The 14431-nt window shown below is 51.0% G+C and overlaps 1 protein-coding gene across 8 annotated transcripts in view; it reads right to left on the reverse strand.

Moving 5' to 3' along the window:
• Positions 1 to 14431, reverse strand: part of SIRPA (signal regulatory protein alpha) — a 42066-nt gene that overhangs the window by 3468 nt on the left and 24167 nt on the right. For 5 of the 8 annotated variants that reach the window (XM_065921572.1, XM_065921570.1, XM_065921574.1 and 2 more), the window contains exons 4-8: positions 14032 to 14355; positions 13144 to 13473; positions 11234 to 11347; positions 8051 to 8075; positions 1580 to 1631 (exon numbers count right to left, since the gene is read on the reverse strand). In XM_065921572.1, the coding sequence (XP_065777644.1) occupies positions 1580 to 1631; positions 8051 to 8075; positions 11234 to 11347; positions 13144 to 13473; positions 14032 to 14355 (845 nt within the window). The remainder of the gene's footprint in view (positions 1 to 1579; positions 1632 to 8050; positions 8076 to 11233; positions 11348 to 13143; positions 13474 to 14031; positions 14356 to 14431) is intronic. The other 3 variants (XM_065921575.1, XM_065921577.1, XM_065921576.1) reach the window with 3 other exon arrangements.

Here is a 14431-nt window from a genome sequence, read left to right on the forward strand (position 1 = left end):
CAGCAATCATCTACCACCTGGCAAACCTGAGCTATTCCTATGTGCCTGTCTTATTACTCACAACTGCCATCTTGAAATTACCCATCACGAAAGACACACTTGGCTTCATTGTGCCTAGCAACTTAACTGTGGAAGTGGAGGGGAGTGACCAACACCCATGATCCCACCTGATGCACAACAATAACCTCAGACCCTGACGGCTGATGGGTACCCTGCTCTCACGTGGATCACCTGATTTAGGTGCTATCACAACCCTGCTTGGTAAGACATATTTATCCTACTTTACGGTGAAGAACTTTATAGCAAGCGAGGTGAAATAATTGGGTCAAAGTCACACAGCTAGAAAAGAGTCAAGGTCTGCTGGCCTCTAAAGCTGTGGTCCCAACACATGGCCCCTGTCCTCAACCCTGCATGCTTGTTCACTTCTCTCTGGGAAACCCATGCCAGCAGTAAGGGCTGGCCCTGGGCTGGGAGTCCTAGTTACAGGGCTGCGAGCTCACAAGAGCCCTGCTCATTGCCCAGGGCCTGGCACATAGTAGGTGCTCAGTAAGTCCTGACTGACTGTAAATTCTGTACAGGATTCAGTGACCAGCTCTTTTCACCATCATTCTTTCCCTGGAAAATTCCAGAAAGAACTTTGACTTTTAAAGTTCCAGGAAGTAAAATGACTGGGGAAAAAGCCTTCCCGCCCCATGATTAGAGATTGTCTTGTATTTCTAATCATTGCCTGAGCTTGTGCTCAGGTCGCGGGTGGGGGAGGGGAAGTTGGCACTGAGTTGGGAGAGTTTTGGCCTACAAACACTGTGCATTTTGCCAGCCTGGCTCTCTTCAACAAATTACAGCTACAGCGATGACAACTGCCAGGGAAATGTCAAGGACAGCTGGCTTTTCTCATTCTAGGTTCAGGGCTGGGCCTGTCTCCTTATAAGACGCCGAGGAGCCCTCTGCCTCCCAAGGTCTGATAGCATCAGCCAGTGCAGACAGGGCCAGGGTTCTCAGAAACAGGCCACCAACCATGGTGATGGCAAAGCCTCTTCAATAATGCCGGGGTGGAATTGCCAGCTCCAGGGGCATGTGCCGTTGCATGAGGTGATCAATGCCATGGGGTCTTCCCATCAGCAAAGGCAGTGCAGTGCTGTGTGTTCCCCCACGTGAGAGACACAGGGCCGCGAGGGTGCTCCCGCTAGAGGGGCTGGCTGGGTACAGGCATGGAGGCCGGATGGCGTGATGAACACTAAGCCAAACTGCAGAAGCACCATTTACACAGAACACGTGGTGGATGGTGCCCTTCCAAGTTGGGCGGTGATTGGCACTGAGAGCGGCTGGGACAGACTCTCCAGGCTGGACCCGGGGCGGGGGGTGGGGGGTGTGTATGGTGGTGGTGGTGTGTGTGGGGTGGGTGGAAGGACGGGGGAAGGGGGAGGGAGGAGGGGAGGGGAGGACTCAGGAATGAATGTAAGGATCCTCCACCCCCGGTACCCACCCACCCTGGTGAAGAAGTCTTAATTTAGAACAGGATCTGCAATTCCTGTTGATGCAAGGAAATCACACCACCGATCTCCCAGGAAGGGCATCTCACCAAGGACTGTACCTGAGTTGTTTCTCTGGTGTTCTTCTCAGGCTCATGCAGCCTAAAAAGGAAAGAGACGCACAGATAAAAATACCCTCACTATCTCTAGTGCTCATGCACATGGATAAGAATAACATTTAGGTTCCACTTCCTATACGGGTGGAGGACATGGATGAGCCGTTCCCAACAGGAACACAACTGCTGATCACATATTTGGACCAAATGACTTTCCAACAATGCACTACTTTTTTTGTTTGTTTGTTTAACCTACTTTATCATCAAGGATCTTTAAAAACTGTAATACTCGGTGCTGGGGAAGGTGCAGTGAGACTGGCAGGTTCATGCACTGCTGGTGGAGGGGCTGACCAGCATAATGCTCTCTGGAAACAGCTTGTCAAAGTCAAGAACTTGGAAGGTGCCCTCATCTTTTGACTCATAACTGCACATTTGGGGAGTATTGGTATTCAAAATATAGAAAAAGCTTTGTGCAGTAAACCATTTACCACAGAACGAGATGGGAGAGGGAGGTTCACATCTCACAGCTCCACCAGTTGGGACCGGTTAAGGAAATTAGGATAGATTTTGTAGATAAAGACTTAAGAGGTTTATGAGGAGGCTTTCTTTTCTTTTTTTTTTTTTTTTATTATTACAAATGGTTACATTAAAATGATAAGCATAAAATTCTCTGTGGAAAGATCTCAGTTATGAAACATGTGTAGATAACACTGGAAAGAAACAGTAAAACGCTAACAGCAGTGGTCTTGGGGTGATATTTTTTTCTTCTTTTTAGTTTCCCATGTTTTCCTAATGTTCTATATTCTACACACCGAAGTCTTATCATTAGGAAAAGAAAAGAGGAGGGCCATGTGTTCCGATTAATCAAAGAAGCCGTTCATGCACTTGATCCTGTAATTGGAGGCTGTGGCTTGGCTCACTGCAGGGTCACAGTCAAGGTGGTGAGTAAACCGGAGCCACTGGTTCGACAGTTGTGTAAATTCTCAAGCCAGCCACTCTGGGGACGTTAGCCTGGCTCATGTCAGAAATGAGCAATGGGGCTTGGCAGCGGGGTTATTAATGGATTTGGCATGAGTGCTTGGCTCAGAAAGCAGTTCTGGGGCATGGCGGGCCCCACGTGGCCACAGCAATGGCCCTCTGGGAGCAGGGACGCTGTCTGGAGAAGATTGCTCACTCGGCTCCATCCATGCCCCTCCTGCTTCCAACCTGTCTGGTTCCTCACTGACTCTGGTTCAAGTCCAACACCTCAACCTGCTTGTATGTCCCATGGAGTCTGGCCCTGGCTGACCACTCCACCTGCCCCTCACCCACCAACCCAGACTCATTTACTCCCTCATCCTCATTCACCCACTTATCACACCCACCCAATATTTCTCAAGGGCAACTCACTGTGATGCACTTTACACATCAACAGCCTTGAAGGACCTACTGAACTACTTTTCCTCTTGGTTAACCTTTGTTCATCCTTCAAGACAACTATGTTGTCACCTATTTGGGATGGCTTCTGACAGTGCTAAGCTGGTCGGGCTGTCCCTCCATGACAGTTTCAAACTCCTTGCATATTTTCCCATCGGGTTTGTATGTCTGTCTGTCTGCCATGCTTCCTCTCCACAGGGGTACAGGTGCTCAAAAGTGACTTGGAATGAATGCCAATCAGTCTGCCCCAATGCCTTGGCACACTCAGTTCACCTTGCCTCTTCCTCTGATCCACTCCTTCTCTTCCCCCAGAGTGGTTTTAAATGGTCATTTCTCAGGGAAACCTTCACTATCCCCAAATCCATTCTCAGAACACTGGGCTCCTCTCTCAGAGCGATAATTATAGATCGGAAGCAGTTATCCATTTTGTCATGTCTGTCTCTCCTCGGGTCTCTCCCATCTCACTGAATGGCATTGCTACTACTCAACCTTGTGTTCAGCTAAAGAAATGGGAACCGCCCCCCGATTCTCCTTCCTCCTCCTTTACAACCCGTGTCTAATCCACCACAAAGCTTGTCGACCTTGCCTCCAAAACACATACCCAACACCATCATTGCCACCATCCAGGTTTCAAATTTCTGAGGAGCTTCCTCTCTGGTGTCTCTGCTCTATTTCTGTCCCCCCACCCCCCACACTCCAGTCTCCACATGTAAAATGCATATGTGATGTCAGGTCACTTTTCTGCTCAAAACCCTCAACTCCTTCCCACAACACAGTAAAATCCATCTCTGTGTCCTGACTGCCCAGCCCACGTGATGTGCTCTAGTCCTCTGTCTCTGCCCTTGCTCACTCCATAGTGTTCGCCCTCCCCACTGCCTCTCCCCCGTTCTGCCTCCTCCTCGGTCCATGAACACGTCCAGCTGCTCCTGCCTTGGGGTCTTGGCACTGGCCGTTCCCTCTGCCTGGTCCACTCTTGCCCCTGATGTTCCCAAGGCTAGAGCCTCAGCTGTCATCTAAATGTCCCTGCCTTAGATGGCCTTCCCTGACCACCCACTGCACCCCGCCTCCCGCCTCTACTTTGAGCCTCTGTGTTAGTCAGCACCTGTAGCACACCACGTATTAACCTCCCAGCTAGTATGGTAACTTGCCTCCCTATGGACCACGAGCTCCATGCGAGCAGGGACTAGGTCCATGTTGTTTACCACCGGAGCCTCGACACCTAGTAATGGGCCGGTGCATCATCAGCACACTAGAGATGTTTGTTGAATGAATGACTGAACATCTCTCCCATCTGATCCAAAGTGCCACAGACCAGGGCTAGTGTCTTTTTTGTTCCTTTTTGCAATCCCCCCAGCTTAAGGCCTGGCGCTCAATCCAGATGAATAAATGAAAGAATCAGGGAAGCCTTAACTATTCTAAGAATAAACGCAGTGAATGTCTGACAAGTGAACAAATGGCCAACCGAATGAACCCCAGTGCCCAATTAAGGGAGCAGAGCCACATCTTCCTCTCATCTGAGCTGGGGAAGATTATAATGTTCTCCTGTACATTCCTAACACAGGGAGTTAGAAATAGCCAGTCCTCCCACTGGCCCTGCAACCTGATGGGCCCTTTGAGTTCAAAGCAGAGGCACCCCCAACTCTTGCCACTGCCCCTCCCCCTCCCGGGAAGCTGGGTTATTACCCACGCCAACATTCTCTGGAAAGTGTCTGATCCCAGCCAGCCGAGCTGAAGCTGGCAGCTGCATGGAAAAGCACCAGTACCACTCACTAGCTAGCGCTTTGGTTTAGAGAGATCAAAGGGAGCAAGTGATCTCACGGCTCCCTGGGTAGGCTCATGCTCAAAAAATAAAAAAAATAAAAAAACAGGCAGAAAACGGTTGGCTTCTCTGGGGAAGGAAAAACAGGCAGCAAGAAGCACTGGATCAGTGATGAAGAGCCTCAGCTTCAGCATCGGAGAAACCTGGGTTGACTCATGGTTCCTCACTTGCTAGCTGTGGGTCCTTGGGAAGGTCACAAAACTTCTCTGAGCCTCAGTTTCCTCAACCACATATAGGGACAATAATAAGCTTCTAAAGCAGGGGTTCTCAAAGTCTGGCTTAGAAACAGCAGTGTCAGCAACACCTGAGAACTTGTTATAAATATAAATTCTGCATCCGAAACTCAAGGGAAGGGGCCAGTAATCTGCGTTTTAATAAGCCCTCCCAGAGATTCTGCTACACACTCAAGTTTGAGACCCTCTGTGAATTAAATTGGGATAATAGTAAACCACAGGATTTTTGTGATAATCAAATCACCAATGGGCTAATATAGGTAAAATCATAGATCTGTGCTTAGAACACAGTGAATGCTCAATAAATGTTAACTGCTGATGCTGTTGTCATTATTATTATTGACATAGTCCTTTTCTTCCAGAAATGTATTATATAATTGGGGAGATAAGACATATAAAAATGGTGACAACAGTAAGAATGAAACAAAAAAGAGAGCTCCTTCCATATTTGGGGTTGTGAAGCCACTGACAGGGATAGTTTTAGGGATTCATGAGGTCAGAGACCAGGGATTACTGGAGTGGTTTGGGGTAGCGTTTATTCATTCAACAAACCTTTACTGAGCACCTATTCCATTCCAGGCACAGTGCCAAGTTCAGCAGCAAGCAGCAAGGAACATGAGGGAGGTAACCCACCCTGCCTTGAAGAGGGGCAGGTCACACTACAGGGACAAGTGCAGAGACAGCTTGAATACACCGGGCTGTCAATCCAGGGGCACCAGGAGAGCTCCCAGGAGGAGCCTCTGTCCCTGGAGGAGGTAATGCCCTCGCTGAGCCCAGAAGGAAGAGCAGGAGGTAACCAAGTAAAAAGGAGGGTTACCCACGCTAGCCCCACTCCAAGGGGTGCTGTTCAGAACCTGCTGTGACTGCGGGGCCCTGAAGTTGTGCAGACCCTGGGTGATTCAGGAGCAGGGGTGGGGAGCACAAGGGTGAGGAGAACGAGAATGCAGCGTGAGGGAGAAGGTGGGAGGCCGAGGCTGAGCCATGGAATTCGAGCCCTGGGAATGGAAGGAAGTGAAACTATCTGGCTCAGCAGGGCTGCACTGCAAGGGGCTTGAGGGCCTCAGGAGAGCATCTGGACTGTCCAGAGGGCCACAGGGAGGCACTGAGGGCTTCCAGGCAAAGGCCAAGCCTTGCTCTTGGGAAAGAGTGCACTTGGTGTGGGAAGTGTGGCAGGTGAAGGCATGGCAACACAGGAAACACATTTCCCCGGGGGTATGAGGAGCCCGGTGTTGCTGGAATGGTGGCTATGTTTGTTCGGGGACCAGGAGGCTGGGAGGCTGGCCAGGGCTCAGAGCAGGAAGCCACCTGTGGAGGTCAGAGCAGAAAGCAAGGCTTTCTCCCAAGGCTACCACAGACTCCTGGTGTGGCAGGAGGGCCCAGTGCTTCCCAGGGCCCCTCAGATGGGTTAGGTGCTCCTGCTGTGTGCAACCACAGGCCTGGTATTGCCCCCCACCATACCCATCACCTGTGACCCCCCCAAACACATGACAGCACTCCCTTGCCCCCAACTGTGTGGTTGGGGGGCACCCCCCAACTGTGTGGTTGTCCCTGACCCTACAACCTCTCAGCAAGTCCTCTTGGCTCTAATTCCAAAATATATCCAGAATCTGACCCTTTCTAAGCCCATCCAGGCCACAGCCATCTGCTTGGACCACTGCAGCAGCCTCCTCACTGGCCTCTCTGCCTCCACCCTCCCTCCTACAGCTTGGTTCTCGCATGGTGGTCAGAGTGGTACCTTTAAAACAAAGTCAGATCAGCTCCCTCTTATGCCCCCTCATCCAACTGGGAGTCAAATCTGGAGTCCTAACAGCCATAGCCCCTAGACACTGGCTTCCACTCCAGATCCTCAGTTCTGTTTTGCAATTCTGAAATCCACAAAGTGCTAAAAGAATCAAAAGATCTGCAAAACCCATTTGATGGCAAAACCTGTTCTGAATGAACATGAAGCGGTTTATAGTTTGTATTTATCGTACTCAGAGTTGATGTTCATGTTTCCACACAGGCACATTCACGTCACAGGTGATGCGGTGTGGCCTCTACTCTGCTGGGGTGAATGTTGGTGGAGGGGGGCCTCCCCAAAGCAGCAGAATCTGGGTTAGTCACCCACCTGCTACGTGGGCTGCAGCTAAGACACGTGGGCTGCACGTTCTGACCTCATCCCTTCCTGTCCCCTCGCTTCTTCTGCCCCAGCTACTGGCCTCCCCCATCCTCCCAGCACTGCCCACCTTGACCCTTCACCTTGCCTGCTCTCTCACCCAGCCTATGCCCCCTCACAGCTTCCCAGCTTCAGGTCCTTGCTCATATTCCCTCTTCAGAGGAGGCCCTGCCCTTGCCTCCATCTCCATCCCCTTGCTGTGTTTAATTTGTCACCACCTGACATGACATTACAGACTGTTTCACCTCCACAGTTACTGCCTGCTTCTCTCACAGGCGTCTGAGCTTCATGAAGGTCTAGACTGAGTCTTGCTCATTCAGAACAGAGCTGGCATACAGTAGGGACCCAGCAAAACTCACTGCAAATGTTAAATCAACCAACTAATGTACCTTCCATGATATAATGTCATCGGTTTAGCTTCTGACCAAGGTACGGTTTCAGGAGGCACAGGTGCATCTGTCATACCCACCTACCCTGGCATTGCCCAGGCTACCTGTGTCAAAGCCCTCCATAAATACTTAATGAACGAAGGAAAGAGCACAGTATACAATTAGATTTGGGGATGGCATGTGCAGGAGTTTCTGCCACAGTTCAAACAGGATTTGATAAGGGTCTCACTGTTTGTGGGCAGCAGGCAAGAAATCAGTGCCTCTGTGTGCTGAAATGCCCTCACTTGAGACAGTAGTTACAGACAGACCTGGTGAGAGGAGCTTACAAAGCAAAGCAACAGGAAGGCTGACTGGCACAGGAGTGAGGGTCAGTGGGTGTGGATTCTGCTCGGCAGTTTTGGGGGCAAAAAACCAAATAACTGCAAAAGCACTCCAGCCCAGTGACGTACTTACCTTGTAGAAGAAGTGGAGCCCTTGGCTGAAAGAGAAAAGAAAAAAAAAGCCAGTTATTCAACTTAGAAACACACTTTTCTAATTACTTTTTGGAGGGTGCAGAGGCTTGCCCCCAGAATGTTGGGAGGAATTGTTGAAATCATATCCTCCAAACCACAGGAAACCCCATGCCCACCCCTGTGGGTGGGTGGTCCATTATCTTCCAGCAGGAAGAGCTGGGCCTGCCAGCTTTCCCATTTCTGGGAATTGCCAGAGGTCAGATGCCAAAGCAACCTTCAGTCTGTGAGGGCCAGCTGCCCTACCTCTCACTGAGCCTGACTTCCATCCATCACACCCATTACCTGAAACCCTACAGCAAGCCTGGGTGCCCATCAGGACCCTTCACTGCTGGAGAACAGGTTCTGGCAGAACTGCTAATTGGGGGAAGTGAAAGTGAAGTCGCTCAGTCGTGTCTGACTTTTTGCGACCCCATGAATTGCGGTCCACCAGGCTCCTCTGTCCATGGGATTTTCCAGGCAAGAGTACTGGAGTGGGTTGCCATTTCGTTCTCCAGGGGATCTTCCCTACCCAGGGATTGAACCCCAGTCTCCCGCATTGTAAGCAGACGCTTTTACCGTCTGACCCACCAGGGAAGCAAATTCCACTTCTGTCACCCACTCACATGCTGCTTGACCCTGGGTGGGTCATTTTCCCTCTCTGAGGTTAGAGCTCAGTGCTCTAAGTCACACGGATGGGCTGGACATTCATTTTCACTCACCACCTTTGCAAAAAGGACCATGGGAGGAAAGAAAGGGTCTGTCTGGCTCAGAAGTTTTGAGCCTGTGATGTGGGGCACCCCACAGAGAAGCCACTGGGGTTCAGCCCCATTTGACTCTGATTTTGCTGTAAAATTGTAATTAAAAAGCAACATGCACAGGCAAGTGTGCTCTGTATCACATATTAGCAGGCTGGAGGCTGCCACACTGCAAGAATTCTCACTGCCAGATGAACGTTTGGTGCCTGGGCAGGTATTGGATTTTTGGGTGAGTGGTACCCATTAGATGCAGCAGCTCAGCATCTAACATTTGAATGGAGGCTGATGGGCTGCCAAGTGCTGGGACACGAGTCATCTCAGGGAGTCCAATGATGGGACACTGATCATCTCCATTTCACACTAAGGACACTGGATGACTCCCTAAGGTCACACAACGGGTAAGTGATAGAGCTGAAATTAGGATATTTCACTGCGAGTATGAGGTAGAGGATGGCAGACACCTCTGGGGATTGACAAGGGAGAGGGGGTGTCTCATTAGAGCAGCGGGAAAGGGCAGCATGGTCTCAAAGATGGTCCCTGGAGTGTCATGTGAATCCTGGCACCAGCACTCACCAGCTGTGAGACCTGATCAAGCTCTATAACTTTGCCGTGCCCCAGTTTCCTCGTCTATAAAGTGGAGTTAGAGGCCTATGGTGACTCCAATGCCTGACACATCAAAAGAGCTGACTGAGGGCCAGCTGTCACTGTCACTAAAGTCTACGTTTGAGACCTGGACTCTGCACACAAGCAGACCCACCATTCAGGGCTGGGTGGCTTTCACCAGCGTCTGCAGCTCTCCAACCCCCATTTCTTCTCCAGAACACTGGATGGCTGATGCCCGAGCCCACGGAAATGAGCTCCTATGTGCTAGAGCCTACCATGGTGCCCAGGGATAAAGCTCCAAAGGAGGCTGGGGTTTTATGAGCAGACACTATGAGTGTTCCATCCAAGGGTTGGTTTGTCTCCCAAGGTGGGCAAGAGAGCCTGTTTCCTCATCCAAGGAGGAGTTCTGCCTGTGCGGTGGCTCCAGGAATGTTAGGAAAACCACCCTGCAGATCACCTGAAGAACCTCTTCTAGATTCTAGAGATGCCAACCCTCCCAGATGGGAGTTTGAGGTTCAGGCAGTGTCTCAGGGCTGAGTCCTCCAGGCTGTCCAGCGGGGAGGGAAACTTGGGGGCCAGAGGAGAGGGGGTGCAGGAGAGGTGTGTAGCTGAGGCACAGAAAGCCTGTCAAGCTCTGCCTGGAGGTCCGGGTGCAGAAATGCAGCTCAGGATGGCATTTGGTACTCTGCCAGTTGCAGCACGTGCTGCTGGGTCACAAACAGCAATTTTAAGAGAATATAGTACAAAATATGACAAAAAGGAAAATATCAGAGTTCCAATTTTATAGATGGGGTGTGTGTGCATTGGGTTGAGACATGAAATGTATTTCTATCACTTGTAGCCAAAAAGGTTTCAGCAACACTGGCTTAAAATAGTTTTCAAGAGTGGGAAAGAGGACATGCATTTTTTTAGGTCTGACAATGTGTCAGCGCTGTTGTTGCACATGAGCTTATTTGTTTCATAACTATCCTCCGAGGCAGGCACTGCCACGTCCATTTTACAGGTGAGGAAACTGAGGCTTATGGAGGCCAAACTGATTGTTTAGAGCATAAAACAAGGATCTGGAACCCTGGTTCGTCTGACTCCAAAGTCAAGAGACCTGGCAACAGAAACAACTACACACACACACACACACACACTTGCACGAATGAGCGTGCAAACAGGGCACAATGTCCTGGATTTGAACTTACACCCTCCTGCTGCAGTCAAAGGCCACACACCTTGCCACTATGAGGGGAGCTTTCCAGGGAGGTGGTTCATGTTCTCGGTCTCATGTACAATACTGATTATAGGAGCTAACGTTGAGAACTTGCTGTTGTGCCAGGCATCTTGCTAACGCTGTACCCACAGTTAATTCTCCCAACAGCCTGGGAGGTAGGTGGTGGTATTCTCCCCACTCTGTTCCAGCCTCCTGCCAAGGGGCTGGGCATGTAATCTGAACAGGTAAGGAGAAAGCAGAAGTCTGCCAGGGGCTCCTGCGAAGTACTGTTTCCTCCTTGAGACCCTTTTGCCACCCCGGCATCTCCCCAATTCCCACATCAGCAGTGATTCTGTGAGACTGCGAGGCCTGGAGCAGTGATGCTGCAGGGTAGGGGGCCCACCCAGATTTCAGCCTGGTGAAGGGGCTGCACAGCCAAGGCAACGGTACCCTTGGACTTCTTGTTACTGCGAGTAATTGGACATCCTTATGACTTAAACTACGTATAGCACAAAGCAGAGACCTCTCCCCGTCTGGGAAGGACAGCCCAGGGGTAAACTCTCAGGGAGGAACCAGGGAACCCACCCACCTTTCTTCTGTCTGATTCGGAGGAGGTAGAGGGCTACGATCAGCAGGGCCACCAGCAAGGCACACAGCACGCCCACCACGATGAAGATGCTGTTCCAGCTGTTGCCATTCGGGCCTAGGACCACACACAACAGAGGCTTCATGTACGAAAACTTACAACAAGGAAAAGGAAAAGACACTGCCCCTTTTCACCACGAGGCAGGCATCGTTAACTGAGAACACCTGGCTCAGATGTTTCGGCCCCGTGGGCATGTTCATGGATCTGCACACACTTCCCCTTGTGGGTCACCCACAGGCAGCGCAAAAACTGTGGCGAGGTGCCAGGAGGGAAACATTGCTGTCAGCCGTGGAGGAACCCCGGCTGCAGGTTGCGGGTGGAACTGCCCTCCTGAGGAATAGACATATGTTCCTCCTCACCTGAGTGAGCCACGGAGCGGCCACCTGGGGACACAGGTCTGCCTGGATCTCCTAATCGCAGCTGGGGCATCACACACCACAGGGGGAAAGGCTGTGAGGAGGGTGACCTGCCATTGGACATGCAGACCCCGAGGCAGTGCCCTAGTCCATGCCTGGGGCCTGGGGCCTGGGGCCTGGGGCCTGTCCTGGGGCTGAGCCCAGGACACTTGCCATGGAGACAATGCAGGGGCTGGCACCGGACACAGGAGGGGATCCCACAGGAGGACAGTGTGCAGTCAGGAGCAGGGCTCGGAGCCACAGAAATGTAGGTTCAAATCAATGCCCTCGTTGTGCGACCTTGAGCAGGTCATTTAAACCCCCTCACCCACTGGCTTCCTCTTATGTTATTGAGGACAATAGTAATCTCTACTTCACTGAATAGCTCTGAGGAACACCTCACTAACCAACCAACCACTCACTCTTTCATCCTTTCTAGAAGTGTTTCTTGGGTGTCAACTACCTACCCGGCCCTGAAGCCACAATGCTGGGACAGCCATGGTCCCAGCAGCTGAGAATCAAAGCTGAGAGGTCACCAGGGTCACCTCCTTCACCACTGCCTGGGGCAGGTGGAGCAGCCCAGAGACAGGCACCGACTTGTTCAAGCTCCCCAGTGAGACGGACAGCCAGTGGATCCACACATCCTGTCTCCCAGGGCAGGGCTCATGGTGGCATCAAAGGGCAACTTGACAGACCCCAAGGCTTCTTTAGAGCTGTCCCTTTCAGGATGCACGAAGGAATGAAATGGCCTCTATTCTAATCCATTCAAAGGGTTTGCTATGTACACGTGTACAGGTGACAGAACATTCCACAGTGGCACCAAAATGCCAACCAGGTACTGTCATTCTGAAGAAAGGGAGACATGCCAACAACTGGTTGGACAGGGGCTGAGACAATGACACCCTGACACCTGTCATTCTCCCAGGAGGCTGGCAGCATCACCATCATGTTAAATGGGCATGCACTTGGGCCTAGCAACATTCCCTGGGAATCGTCCCATAGAAATAGTTGCGCATATAACAGAATATGTACAAGGGCAGTTAGTGCAGCACTGATCATACTTGAGATAAGTCATAGATGGCCTGAAGCCCCCGACCCCATTCCAGTGTGGCAGCCAGGGAGAGTAGGCTCAGGTCACAAAGAGCAAGGTGGAGGAGGTGGGTGGGCAGGGAATGGTGAACACAGAAACTGTTAGAAGAAAGCGAGAGAGTACACCATGAGCAAGACAATCCCTCTCCTTCCCTGCTTTCTTTCTTTCAAGGATATTTATGTCCAAAGATCTATAAGGAATATGCCACACTCTTACCAGTGGTCACTCTTGGAGGTGGGAACTCACTTTGAAGTTCTATTTTATATCTATTGGCTTCTAGATTGTTCTTTTAAAAGAATGAATTACTACCTTCAATAGTAAAAAAAAAAAAAAGATAAACTGCTGGATCAGTTGAGTGGTGACCTCACCAGGGGTTTGACCTGTGTCCTGGTCCTTCTGGGGAGCAGAGACCTCCAGGGTATGGTTTTTGGAGACCGCCGGCTGCCCGTCATGCTCCACCTGGCAGGTGAGCACCACAGCCTCCCTGTGGGCAGAGGAGTTTACCAGGAACCAGCTTGTATGGTTAAAGGTCCCATCCTTGTTCTCTACGAGGGTCGAGGCCGGTTCTGTTCGGGACACGTTTCCGTTCTCCAACCAGGTCAGCTGTAGGCGCTGGGGGTAGAACTTGTTCACCTGACAGGTGACGTTCACCTGGTTCCCCGCTGGGGGGTATCCAGTAATCTCCAGGGTGGGTGGAACTGAAACAGCACAGGAAGAAGTTCTGACCTTATGGAACACACAGGTCATAGGGGAGGAGATGGATAACAGCTCAGCACAGTCAGGGAGTCACCCAGAGCCAGGCATGCAGTAGGTGCTCAAGCACTGAGGCTGTCTCTGCATATGAATGAAAACACTAAGCACAGTGCAGGGCACACAGCAGGTGCTCAAAGGCTGGGCTCCTATCAGGCTAACCATGTGTGCATACAGCCTTAGTATGCAGTTGAAATATAATAACTGCAGCAAAATAAATGAAATCACTAAACACATAGAGGCCTGACTTACAGTAGGTGCCCAGTAGTTGAAGAAGCTATTGGTAAACTATTAGCACAGTGCTTGGCACATGACAGGCATCTACCTGGCAGCTGCCATGAAAACAGTAATAAGTGACCAGTTCATCTAGAAACCTGATGACTGGGCAGGATTGTCAGGAAGTAGATTCCAGGCAATTCAAGGCCTGGAACAAAAAATCAGGGGGAAGGAGCAGGTTGGGGCCTTGGGGGCAGGTATAGGCTTGGGATGATGTGAGGGGCATCTACCTCGGATGGTCTCAGACAAGTTGGCAGTCCCACGGAGAGGAGGGCCCCCCTGCAGGGTGACGTGGGCCACCTCGCAGATGACCTGGGAGTGAACGTCCCCTGGGGCCAGCAGCACCTTGGTTGTGCTATTGATGCTGTAGGAAGCGTTGTTGTCTTTCTGTGGGTCCACGCTGGTCTGGGAAGCTGAGAGCTCATTGCCATTTTTGAACCATTTCAGGGAGATGTTTCTGGGGGAGAAGCCGTGGGATGTGCAGGTGAAGCTCACTGTCTGCTCAGGTGTAGCCCTCACTGTAGGGCCGGATACCATGGGCGGAGAGGGCTTGGCTACGAAAGGAACATTTAAACACTGAAAACCATTGTGATCATCATCACTAATGAAAAATATGTAACACAGTTAGGA

Source organism: Muntiacus reevesi, chromosome 2 (assembly GCF_963930625.1).
Source record: "Muntiacus reevesi chromosome 2, mMunRee1.1, whole genome shotgun sequence".
Classification (NCBI taxonomy): domain Eukaryota; kingdom Metazoa; phylum Chordata; class Mammalia; order Artiodactyla; family Cervidae; genus Muntiacus; species Muntiacus reevesi.